The sequence below is a fragment of the Anopheles coluzzii genome, chromosome X (genome assembly GCF_943734685.1).
Source record: "Anopheles coluzzii chromosome X, AcolN3, whole genome shotgun sequence".
NCBI lineage: Eukaryota > Metazoa > Arthropoda > Insecta > Diptera > Culicidae > Anopheles > Anopheles coluzzii.
Window position 1 is genome coordinate 24,662,809 of NC_064669.1, and position 13,979 is coordinate 24,676,787.

Sequence of the window (13,979 nt, forward strand, 5' to 3'; positions counted from 1 at the left end):
AGGACAAGAGAATAGAAAATGTCAACACATTTAAATATCTTGGAGTTGGGTTCGATCGCAAATGCCTTTGGAGAAGACACATACAATACTTAGTAACAAAGTGTAGCAAAAGGATAAACTTCCTCAGAACGATTACCGGTACGTGGTAGGGAGCACATCCCAGAGATTTACTGCAGCTGTACAAATCAACAATCCTATCTTCCCTTGAGTATGGCTGCATATGTTTTCACTGGGCAGCTAGTACACATGTCCACCGGCTCAGGCGAATTCAATATCGATGCTTGCGTATCTCGCTGGGATGCATGCTTTCTACACACACCATGTCCCTCGAGGTGATGGCTGGGATCATGCCACTGGACATGCGATTTAAATAGCTATCTCTAAGAATCCTGATTAAGAACTCCGCCTGCACCTCAAATAGCCTGTTTATAAAAAAAACTTCATAGAACTGCAAGATTTGGATTATAATTCAAAAATACTACAAATATGGAACGATTACTTGACTTTGGGCATAAAACCGCTGCTAACTAACACCCCACCTCCGATCAGTCATCAGACAAATTTGCCAGACGAATTCCTATCAATTGACATCTCAATGACATATTCAAGGAAGATATTCACCAAGAACACTCTACCGGAAATAGCTCCAAAACTATTCGGAGAGCGTTTTGGGAATGTAAACTTGAATAATGAGTAGGGGAAGGTAGATAAAGACGGACACTGCGGGTAAGATGGACACTTCTTATAAATGCATCAAAATGGTAATTTTTAAAAAAATCAACAATGCAGCATCCTAACTTAAAGTTAAACAACACATTTGAGAATATTTTTGGCACAATATATGCAAAATTGGTAAAATCCACGAACAAAATAATTTTTCAATCATGTGCACCCTTGTGGATCTAATTTGACTCCTAACAGCTAGAAGCACCATGCACTGTATTTGTTGCGGAACTTGCTGCTATCGTCTGTGCGCTAGAAGACATCGCTTCTAGACAAACAGATAGATACGAAATTTTCACAGATAGCCTCAGTGCCATCGAAGCCATTAGGTCTCAATCAATTGAACACTCAAACTATTTTTATCGGAAGATAAAAATATGTTTGCGTTTTCTCTCTCTGATAGAGGCTTCAAGATAACCATAGCCTGGATTCCTGCTCACAGTGCAATAGCTGGCAACGAACACGCTGAAAGACTGGCAAAAGCGGGATCGAACTCGATCGAAATACTCAGTCGGCCTATATATCCGCAAGAAGTGCTTATGGTACCAAGGCATTACTGTATAGAAAAGTGGCAACAATACTGGAGTGAAGATGCTCTTGGTCGCCATCGTCATTCCATATTACCGAATGTTAATATACACCCATGGTTTAGAGGCTTGAAGGTTGGACGTTCTTTTATCAGGGCTATGTCAAGACTGATTTCAAATCACTATGGGTTAAACGCTCATCTCATCATGACGTTGACCACTTACTGTGGTCGTGTCAAACGTACGAAAATTGTAGGTATCAACTCCTTCATCAGTGAAGACTCTAAAAAAGACACCACTCATCCCAGTTCGAGACCTATAAGCTATGTTAGATATAGATTATCTTAAAATTATCCACACGTTTATGCAAAATAATAATATTTCCACATAATCATTACATTTCACACACATCCACACAATAAATACAGCTTACAACAGACAGGTTTTTTTTAGTTTAACAAAATACACTTCCTCGAAAGGGGTTAATACGGCAAGGCCGTAATAAAAAAATAAAAAAATAAACAAACAAACAAATACCTGGGTACCACCACAAATCGTCCATGTATCGGGAGATGGTAAAAACCGGATGATGCCACAAAATAAACGGCAGGACACTGCACTAATCACTTAAAGTGAAGAAGAAAAAAACGCACTTAGGAATGGCCCGAACGGTTGCGCCAGTTATGGATAAAACGATAGCAATTTGTATTGATGGAATAATCCGAACACAAGTACCTCTGATTTGCAACTGACCCGCCGTCAGTGTATTAGGATCAGCCGCGCACGCATCTAATGATGTTCACATCCACTATCATAATCCTAATGTGTCGCTCGACGAGGATGGTAACTGTGACTGTGAGGATGGCGTACATGTATGCGTGCAATCCTACAGTGCACCGACGTGAAAAACTTAGGCAATTCCCCAGCCAAGGGCAGGTGTGCCTCATGTTCATATCTGAAGATCAAAATAGATAATTAAATTTAATGTATGGTTCGTAACGCCTAACTTATCTATGTTTCATTCTTCGTACGTGATTTACGTTTCTTACAGAATTTGTGCCCACAATGCACCTCACAATCAATAGTGCACCCTCACTCAGCAATGGTAACGGTGCTACTGTTAGTGCAGGAAATATTGGTAATGGAAACAACGGTTCATCGACTGGAAATAGTGGCGGCTCTGCTGGCAGTGGTGGAAGTCTAAATGTATGTGCTCAAAATGGCAACAGTCACTCTGGACAACATGAAAGCCCAGGCAATGGAGGTTCAGGCAGCGGTGCAAATACAGGCAGATCCAGTAATAATGGCAATGGCACCAACGGCAGAGGAGTTGGCGAAACTGGAAACGTTAGCGGTACCGCGACCAATGGCAATGGATCGAGCACGGGTGCCGGCAGCGAAAGTGGCCCACCGTCGGCGGCCAGCATCTTGAACGATACTTACACCAAAATGACATCAGATATCCTTGCGGAGCGGACGTTGGGCGACTTTCTGTCCGAGCACCCGGGCGAGCTTATCCGAACCGGGAGTCCTCTGTTTGTGTGCACTGTGCTGCCCCCGCACTGGCGCTCGAATAAAACACTTCCGGTTGCGTTCAAGGTCGTCGCTCTCGGTGACGTCGGTGATGGTACGATGGTAACGGTGCGAGCCGGCAACGATGAAAACTATTGCGCCGAACTGCGTAACTGTACAGCGGTAATGAAGAATCAGGTTGCCAAGTTCAACGATCTGCGATTCGTGGGCCGAAGTGGTCGTGGTGAGTATGCATTCTCATTCATGTTTTATGTATACAGGGTGTTCGAGATAAATTTGACAGTTTCTGAGGGAATAGGAAAGGAATTTTTATCAAATTTATGTTAAATATTAAAAAAAAACAAATTCTACAACGTTTAGCTTACCATGTTTGCCGCATTTTTTAATCGACCCCCCCTCCGCGTCGATGGCCGCCTGCACCCGCTTCCGGAACCGCGCGCAAGCCCGGACAACCATGTCTCTGGGGATGGCTGCAAACACGGCCTTTATTCTGGCCACCAGCTCCGCTTTGGTATTGCAGGACGCCCTGTTGGTGTCCCGCTCAACTGTGCCCCACACAAAGTAATCCATAGGATTAAGGTCAGGGGAGCTGGGTGGCCAAACGTCAGTGCTGGTGTATCGGTCGAAATTGACAGTGAGCCATTGGCGTGTTTTTACGGCCGTATGGCATGGTGCAGAATCCTGCTGCCAATCGTACGGCCGATCATTGGCCACCGTATTGTTTTTACGGTGTTTTGCGAACACATCGCTGCCTTTCGAATTTCGGCATTCGTATGGCCGGCACGAACCATCATAACACACGTTACGCGCTTGTACAATTCGGACGGGTTCCACATATTTAAGGAGCTAGACAATTTTTACACTTGTTCGCACAACTTTTAGCAATCGAATGACATATCAATCATTTCGATACGTCAACTCAACCCTGAGATATAAACCCAAAGGCCAGGTGTCAAATTTATATCGAACACCCTGTATCTGAGTAGTGATTGATACGAATACGTTTGGTACGTACGGTCGTCAAGTCGCTCAACTTTACATACCCGTCAAGGATACATGCTCTGTATGCAATGTGTTCCCCATACGACGGATTTTATTGTCCTCAATCAAAAAGTCACAGTCAAGCTCATTAGTGGTCCTGAACGACAATAGCTGTTATCCCTAGAAGAAGTTGAGTAAAGCTTGTATGCGGTGATAAGAGATAACCCATTACCCATAAAAGAGGCTAACCAGATGGAGTGGATGAAAAAACGGGATACTTATTAAAAACTACGGCACATCGAATATTTTTAAATTCAGGAACCATTTCCTTCCTTTTTCAAAATTTTATAAACCATCAGCAAAAATCTAATTCTCTTACGATTTTGAAAATTTATAGGGGGAGGTAGGAAAAGACGGACTCTGCGGGTGTTGCACACTGCAACAGGATTCTTTCTTTCAGCCGAAGTATATTGTTTTTATTAAAACAAGCGTTTTTTAAGCATCGATATTTTTATTTGCGAAGCTAAAAATCCGTCGCTTGTAAAAAAAGAACCCAAGCTATCTTGCAAGAAGATGAATCAAAAGCAATGCAAGACCTACGTTATGTGGGACACCCTATGTGAAACATGTGGTTTTCCATTTTCCAATTCAGACCAGGGGACAGGATGGACTATGTGTTCGAAATGCTTCTCTTGGTTCCACTCAGAATGATTTAACATCGTTGAAATATTCTACAGAAACTGTTCTTATGTCCTTTCTTCTTAAATTTTGTGTTCATTGATTATTACCTGAATTTGCAATGCATTAAATGACGTTTGTTAAAAATGTGATATTTTTAATTAGGTTTTCGTTGATTATATTTGTTTTGATTGCTTGCCAAATTATTTGATTGCTAAATTACTTTTTTGTAAAAGGAGTCAAGAAAACAACATATAACGTTAAAGTACTGTAAAACTCTTCAATTTCCAGCGTTTTCTACAGGTGTCCCTTCATGGTGTCCATCTTTCCCATACCAGGTTTTGATCCCATACTTGAACAATTCAAAACCGCACAAAAAAAAATGTTTTTAATTAGTGAAAAAAATATCAAAATGGATAGAAGCTTCAAAATTTCAACACATTTTCATATAAAATATGAGGGTAGCATAAGGGCTGCTACTTTTCATGGTCACTGCATCCATAAATCTCTAGATTTTCAACATTTTAGTTAAAGTGTCCGTCTTTACGGTTACATAATTAATACATGATAAAAGTAATTCAACAATGCAGCTTCCAAACTGAAAGTTATACAATACATTTAATAACATTGTTGATACAAAAATTGCTAAATTCACGACCAAAACACATTTTCAATGGTGTGGTACTTGGTGGATCTAATTTAACTACTGCGGATCTTAAGGTCTGTAACTTGCATTGTTTATATGTTTTAAGTTTTCCTGCGAAGCAATGCGAAGGTATTTGGGGGATAGAGAACTAGAGCAAGAGCTAGTTCATCTCGATTCCACGTAGAACAGTACTCGCCAGCCAAGCTTTCAACATCTCCTCCACTGAATTTCTTCCTACCCCACGGCATGGACGTCTGTCGTCTCGCATAATACCTTTCAGTTGTTTGGTGCGCAAGGCTGGCTTTACAGGGTTTCCTATGATAAATTGGTTCGTCCCATATTTTTCAAGTTTTGTCGCATGATTTATTCACTACAATTCATAGATTATCAGAACATTTTCTAACATTCCATTACCATTTGATGCAAATGATCAAAAAATAATGGAATTCGCTCTATAAATCGTGGGAACGACGCATAACACTAAGAATTCAAACATTTTCGGGAAACAAACATAGAGCATTGGTAACTCTGTATTTGTCGGCTACGTTTACTGCCTGTGAACAGGGTTTTCCAATTGAGTTTAGACTAGCAGCATACTTTTTTGGAATAGTCGCAATAGATTCGTGACTAGCATCCTCTATTTTTGATTGCGAGCAATCGATTACTGACTAGAAGCAATGTAGATTTCAGCAGGCCGGTTGCTGGCGCGGAGTGACCAGATTATTTTTAGAGGTTATTATGTTGTTGGTGTATTGATGGTTCATTTTCTTTCGTGCCGCTGCTGATGAGACCATTCGATGCTCGTGCCAATCGAGGGCGAAGAAGGCTATTTTAAACAAGCGAAGGAGAACGTCTAACACACGACGACTGACGTCTAACTGCTCGGTCGCTTATCGCTGTGCTCCGCGTTTTTCCAAAAATATTTAAGTGTATTTTCTAACGTACCCAGTTAATACTCGTTCAACTGACTACCAAACTGCTTCCTGTTACTGTTGCGCGTTAGTGTGTTATTTCATTGACCCACGACTGTGTATTAACGTTTTTAATCCGGGTTAACGGTGGTGTGATCAAAACCGCACATAATTTCGCGATGGCGGCTATCTGTTTCGCGTGTGCTGTGTCACTGGATGCTGCCGACTGTATCGTCGGCTGTGCGTACTGTGAGGCTACTTTTCACCGCGGTTGTTGCAGGCTGCCTTCCGAGCTGATTGATGCGGTCCTGACTCGCATCGATCTGCACTGGAGCTGCACTGGGTGCACCAATATCCTGAAAAATCCGCGCTGCCGATCAGTCAAAGAGATCGGGGCTCAGGTCGGTTTTCAAGCTGCTCTCACCTCAACTGTTGCGGCTGTGGGGAAGCTTATTGAACCGATTATCGCCGAGGTGCGCAGTGGATTTACTCTACTGCAAAATGCACCCATACCTCAGCTTTGCAATACCGATCCTCGGCCCGTTGCGGGTAGAAAGCGGCGGCGTATCATCGAGGATTCTATGTCCCCTGATGTCAACAAAAACGTAAACATTCGTCAAAATAACATGTTTGCAGCGTCATCGCCAAGCGCGTACACTAACACTACAGTCGGCATCCCACCCTCGTCTACGCTACCGGAAGAACTCATGGGAACCGATTCGCTATCGTCACCGCTTCGAGCAGCGTTTCCCCAGCCGGCCACAGACAGAATATGGATCCGACTATCTCGCTTGTCCACTGCCGTCACCGTGGAGCAAGTGGTCGCTTCTGTGAAACGCCGTTTAGCCACCGATGACGTCCTAGCATACTGCTTGCTGAGGAAGGGAGTCAGTGTTGACAGCGTAAACTGGCTTTCTTTCAAAGTGAGAGTACCGGCTGCCCTTCGTGACGCAGCACTCGCCCCATCGTCCTGGCCTGTCGGTATTGGTGTACGTGAATTTGTACAATCCCGTCAACGAGAGCATGGACACTCATCGTCACCAATCACCATCAAACACCGTTCTCTCACACGCACACCTGTTGTCATCGATCGCCGATCGATGCCTCGCACACCAACATCCACTGTCTATCACGCACCGGCACACGCATCAACTTCACAGGCTCATACACTAACATCACCACAATTGGGAGAACACACGCTGAACGACACTACTCATGGTCCTAATTCAACACTCATTGACGGCCCGCTTTTAATTCGCCGCACTTCCAACACCAACTTACAACAGACCACACTTGACCGTTTCTTTCACGAATAGACGAACCTCTGTTAAGTCTGCACAAACACCTACCTGTTATGTTCCTGCTGCTAATGCGCTTCGCACTGCCCGTTCCACTGCCTCTGTTTACTATCAAAACGTGCGGGGACTGCGCACGAAGGTCGATGAGTTTCGCCTGTCGGTGTTGGAATCCAATTTCGATGTAATAGTGCTTACGGAAACCTGGCTCGATCCTAGTCTACCTTCGGCTTTGCTGTTTGACGATAGCTTCCGAGTCTACCGATGCGATCGTAGTGTTGACAACAGTACATGTTCCCGCGGTGGAGGTGTGTTGATTGCGTGCTCTCAGTCTCTGACGTCACGGGAGCACACAACGGTGCATCCATCGCTTGAGCTAGTGTGCGTTATAATACAACTAGGCAATTCCCGACTATTCATCGTTGCTGCATACCTCCCGCCTAGACTTGCCGCAAATGCTGCCACGCTCCGTGAAATCGAAAATTGCATTCGCTCATTATGCTCAACTATGCATCCCGGAGACGGTTTACTCCTGTTAGGAGACTTCAACCAACCTCTCGTCTCCTGGTCAGCCGCTCAGCATGATCCGGATTTGCCATTTCTGCATTATGAGCCACGTACGCGATCGGCTCTCTCCGCTCTGTTTATGGACGAGATGCATCATAGCGGACTCTTCCAGATCAATGGTCATCTTAACACCAGCGGACGCGTCTTAGACCTGGTGTTTGCAAATAATGCTGTTGCTTCTGTTTGCCTTCCGCTTGAACTTTGCCTCACCCCGCTGTTAGCAATTGACACCTATCACCCGGCGCTTGAGTTGGCCATCCCGCTACCACGAGAGGAATCAGCCGTTCCTGCGCTAACATCACGCCTTGACTACGCGCGGACGGACTTTAACAGGCTCCTGCCGATGATCGCCTCGTTCGCGAATGTCTTCGATTGTTCCCATTACGCCACTCTTGACCTCGCTGTGAAAGATTTTGAGCGGTTCATGTTGCAAGCCCTGAATGAATGCACGCCGGTGAAACGACCTAAACGAGGCCCCCCTTGGGGTGACAGAACGCTGCGCAGGCTCAAAACGGCTAAAGCTGCCGCGTATCGCGATTATTTGTTGCGTAGGTGTCCCGCTGCATTGCGCAACTATAACACTGCGCACTCTCTCTATCGGCGCTATAACAGGTTCCGCTACCTGGGGCACGTACGGCGTACGGTTTTGCGCTGCCGCGGCAATTCACGTGTACTGTGGAACTTCGCAAACAATCGTCGGAAATCCTCTGGTTTTCCTAGCTCCGTCAGTTACAACGGGCGCAACGGCAACAATCCGTCTGCTGTATGTGATATTTTTGCCTCGCGCTTTGCCGCCACCTTCCTTCCAGCTGTAACTGATGAGAGGCAGATAGCCGACGCATTATCAAACGTACCGGTGGATGCTATGGCCCCAAACTTGCCGATCATCGATGAGTATTCAGTCTCGAAAGCGATTGACAGGCTGAAATCTTCGTTTGCTCCAGGGCCTGACGGGATCCCGGCTTCCACGCTTAAGCGTTGTGGCACCACCATCGCGCCTATCCTGGCCTCGATTTTTCGCGACTCGCTGCGTTCGGGCATCTATCCTGCCTGCTGGAAAACTTCGTGGCTTGTTCCAGTGCACAAAAAGGGGGACAAATCAAATGCATGTAATTACCGTGGCATTACATCGCTTTGTGCCTGCGCTAAGGTCTTCGAGCTCCTGGTGTACGAACCTCTCCTCGCAGCTGCCTCGAACTACATTAGCACAGCTCAACATGGATTTGTCCCTCAGCGTTCAACCACCACCAACCTGGTTGAGTTCGTTAGCCTCTGCCACAGGACCATCGATGCCGGCTCGCAGATCGACGCAGTCTACACGGACATCAAGGCTGCCTTCGATAGCGTTCCGCACGCCTTGCTGCTCGCAAAGCTCGAAACGCTTGGTCTGCCTGTGCAGCTGCTGGCCTGGATGCGCTCCTATCTTACTGGTCGCACATACTGCGTGAAGATGGGACCCCATACGTCGCGCCGTATCGATGCTTCTTCTGGGGTGCCGCAGGGGAGTAATCTTGGACCGCTGCTGTTTGTCATTTTCCTGAATGACGTAACACGGTTGCTCCCTCCTGACGGCCACCTACTGTATGCAGACGACGCGAAGCTGTTCCTGCCTATCCGCGACCGGTCAGACCAACTCCGCCTTCAAGCCACTCTAAGTGCCTTCCAGTCATGGTGCTCTTTGAATGGTCTTGAATTGTGCGTCGAGAAGTGTGTTGTCGTTACGTTTGCGAGAAAGCGGTGCCCCTTAGTGTATGACTATGCGTTAAATGGATCTACCATTGGTCGCAAAAGCTGTGTCACGGATCTAGGAGTGCTCCTTGACGAAAAGTTGAGCTTCCACGACCAGCTAGAGCACGTTGTCACTAAGGGTAACCAATTGATCGGCTTACTAAAACAAATAGCACGAGACATCACTGACCCGATTTGCATCAAGACGCTATACTGTGCTTTGGTGCGACCAGTGTTAGAATACGCTTCTGTAGTATGGTGGCCTACAGCTGCTCGTCCCCTAGCTCGTTTAGAGTCGATCCAGCGCAAATTCACGCGGTTCGCTTTGCGCTCCTGGAGTGTCCAACTTGACTATGAGGGACGCTGTGCGTTGCTTGGCATCGAGACGCTGAAGCAGCGGAACTGCAACGCTCAGAGGCTGTTTGTCGCGGGACTTCTTGACAATCGGATCGACTCGCCCGCGCTTCTTTCGAGGCTCAACATGTATGTCCCGCCGAGATCGCTCCGAGCTAGATCGCTACTTGACGTGGAGGAACGCCGCACTCGCTTTGGCTCCTCTGATCCGTTTATTCGTATGTGCCGTGAGTTTAATGTCATTTGTGATCGTCATCAACCTGACATGTCGCGCACCGCATTGTTGAATAGTATTCGTGTCGTGCGACCTTTTACATGTTAATTATGTTACTTAAGACTAAGCGTGACAAATGAATGACCGTAATGTGACTATGTTATAATGAATTAATGTAAATGAATTCGCTTCAAGTGGGCCACTTGCGGTCCGTTGAATTTTAATAAATAAATAACAAATAACAAATAACTAATCTTTTTTTTTTATTCGAACATGTATGATGCTTCTACGACCTTTTAAGCATCATGTAGCAAAGTGTACAGTGGCAATAAAATATTCTTTTTAATGTGCTGAAATCTATCTCGAGTTGTCAGGTCTCGACACACACACGTACACACACAGCGCGGGGAAAGTGACCGTTCACTCTATCATGTCACGATCCCCCACTCCGCCGCTTTGGATGAGGGCTTTTCAGGACTTGAACACCACGTAGCCGGATAGTCAGCCTTTGCTACGGCGGACGTTTTATGCGCGGCTAGAACCCATGACGGGCTTGTTGTTAAGATGTGTGGATTGATGGCCCAAGCGCCTCAGATTAAGCTTAAACGACTGGAAAATTGAATATCCATAGAAAAAATGAAAGCTCCATAGCTTCATTTTATGTTCTTTAACGCATAAATAAATAAGTCCGAACACCAGGATAAAATACGTAAAACACTTTATTACAATAACGGTTTAACAACGCATTAAAACTATACATATAAACACCGATACGCCCGCTAGTCCCTAACGCTCGCGCTCGCACCTATTACAGGGTTTTACAATTGATTGTAGACTTCCTGCACATTTTTTTTTAAATTGTCGCTATTGATTTCTTACCAGCAGTATATAATTTGGGTTGAGTGCTATAGATTTTTGAAAAGGTGCAATTGATTTCAACAGGCCATTTTCTGACAGCTTTACCAGAGGCGCGTTTAGAACCCCCACAGTGAAAGATCGATATGCTGCTGAATCGGTTACTGTTTTTAAATGCCGTCTGTAATTAGTGTAAAGCAATCAATTTGCTATGAAAATCGATTATTTACTTAAATACTGATTTTACATACACATAACGTATGTTGTAGCAACATTTAAAATATAATATTATATAAAATAAAAATATCCACCGGTGTTTTTCAAATTTGAAGATGTGGAACTAGGCACATAAACGCAGATCATGAAAACGGAATCGCGCAATCCGTTAGTTAGATATTCGCTAACCTGCTAGAAAATAGAACAACTTTATGTAGATACAACACCTGTTAGTAGAGTGAGCTGTACTGTTACTGCCGCCACAACAACGTGTTTGAGTGGAAACTGGCGCACTGAGTAACGACGATGGAAAAGTCTAACGTAAGCCTCTGAACGTAAGGTACAGGATGATTCTCACCAATCTCTGCAAGCGGTGTGTCAAAGTTGAGACTAGAAAATGTATGAATTTACCAAACAAAAAAAAAACTAATATCAAATTGACAAAAGATGACCAAAGTCCGTGAACAATTTCCTAAGGAGAATCTGTTTAGTTTCGGCGTCGAGGTGCGGCAACTGATGCATCCATGTTTGCTTAAACAATATAAACAAATACGTGCATTACATGTGTTTGCATGATTTAAAATTGGGACAACGATAGAGTTGAACTAGAACTTCCTACAACAGACCGCTGCTACTACTGCAATCAAATCCCGTCCGGAAGATAAATATTGTTGACGCACCTAAAACCGTTAACATGAGTATGTTGCACATCCACTTTGTTATGAAAAACATACCTATTGGTACACGACGATGCACTGTTGTATCAATGTGATCAATTTTATAGTTCCAACTGCGAACTGTTTGCAACACGTTTGTTTCTATTTTGTGTTTGTGTGTTTTGGTAATCGTGGGGCGGATTGCGCGATTCCGTTTTCATGATCTGCGTTTATGTGCCTAGTTCCACATCTTCAAATTTGAAAAACACCGGTGGATATTTTTATTTTATACAATATTATATTTTAAATGTTGCTACAACATACGTTATGTGTATGTAAAATCAGTATTTAAGTAAATAATCGATTTTCATAGCAAATTGATTGCTTTACACTAATTACAGACGGCATTTAAAAACAGTAACCGATTCAGCAGCATATCGATCTTTCACTGTGGGGGTTCTAAACGCGCCTCTGGTAAAGCTGTCAGAAAATGGCCTGTTGAAATCAATTGCACCTTTTCAAAAATCTATAGCACTTAACCCAAATTATATGCTGCTGGTAAGAAATCAATAGCGACAATTTAAAAAAAATGTGCAGGAAGTCTACAATCAATTGTAAAACCCTGTAACGCTGATGGTCTGCAGTGAAGTGTGTGTGAACGGTCAAACCCCGAGGACATCGTTCCGACCTCGGTCCTTGGAAGAATCGCGATGGCTGCGCCCTTTAGCTGCACGTGGATGTTGATAGCTCTAGCGCCTGAAAGCCATCGCACGTAGCGAGCGGCCCAGAGCACAATGTTGCGCAACGTTTATTCTGTCCACAACACTTCACTTTTTTGCTCAACAGATGGCGTAATACAACCTATCATTATATTACTGTCTTTTTCTTGCAGTGAATTTCGACAAGTTTCATCTAATCATGACCTATATATATCCTTTTAACTTTCCGAGCAAAGATCTATATGAAAGGTCGTGTTGTCAGATACGTGGGTATCAACACCAACAACCATTACTCAAATCTCACTTTGCACCAGCACTGTAGGGTGCCGCGGGGCCATGGGGATTGTCAACGCTCATTTTCTCAAGCACTCATGAGTGCTTTTGAGAAAACCTCGTTCTCAGCGTTTGTCGAATCGGAACAAAATCGGTTTTGAGAATCTTTGAGAATCTTTCAGAAAGTTGACGATGCAGCGATCGGTTAACTGAAATATGGAGAATTGTGCTATTTGTTTATCGGAAATCACTTTGGAAAATGTATTCAATATTTATAATTGAAAACGTTAAATAAAATATGCGATTAAAAACTGTTTTTCTATTTAAAGCTCTAAATACAGCTTGAGTGTCTATATCAGTCTCTCAGGGTGAGAAAAACTGACGACGGCCACGGGCTTGAGTCTGAGAACAAGTTTTGAGTGTTTAAGAAACTTAAATGAGTGTTTGAGAACGTTTTCTCAGCTTGAGAAAGCCCCGTGTCCCCGCGGCCTAGGGTGGTTTCCATTGGAGTTAAGTATTTAAAAAATCGTATCGTCGTTTTAGTTCTAGCGATGCATAACTTCAATGCGAAACCAAACAACAGTACAGAGGAAATGAGAAAGCTCCCCTCCAAGCGATGAAGCTCAACTAGTTGGGGTATCCCACCAACAGATAGCGCCACCAGCTTTTTTGCTATTTTTAGAATGCATGAGTCGTTTGCCGTCTGCTAAACGAAGTCTTTCTATATTCCGTTTAGGTAGAGAGTTTGAGTCGTTAAGAAGCCGTTTAGTGGTCGTTTAGTGGATTTGTGGCACTTGGGGGCGGTGCCGCGGGGCTGCTTCTATCCAGCGGGCAACTTGCATACTGCCACACTGTCTCCCGATGCATACGCTGCAGGCACGGAGAAGGATGCACCTCCACAATAAAAAAAAAAAACACCGCCATGAACAAGCAGCGGACCTAACGGTAGGCGGATTAGGCGGTCGCCGAAGATCTCTTGTCTGTAGTATGCCCTTTGTCTACAAGTGGACAGAGTATTAGCGACAAGAAAAATGGTCGTTGGGGCCCCGTGGCTGGAGAACCATTTAAACCCCCTCGCCATGCCGACAACAATTTTAGTGCCT

General features: G+C 44.4%; 1 protein-coding gene across 2 annotated transcripts in view; it reads left to right on the forward strand.

Moving 5' to 3' along the window:
- Positions 1-13,979, forward strand: part of LOC120956088 (uncharacterized transmembrane protein DDB_G0289901) — a 350,743-nt gene that overhangs the window by 59,428 nt on the left and 277,336 nt on the right. For both annotated transcript variants that reach the window (XM_049606605.1, XM_049606608.1), the window contains exon 2: positions 2,302-3,006. In XM_049606605.1, coding sequence (XP_049462562.1) covers positions 2,316-3,006 — 691 coding nt within the window. In that variant the 5' untranslated portion in view covers positions 2,302-2,315. The remainder of the gene's footprint in view (positions 1-2,301; positions 3,007-13,979) is intronic.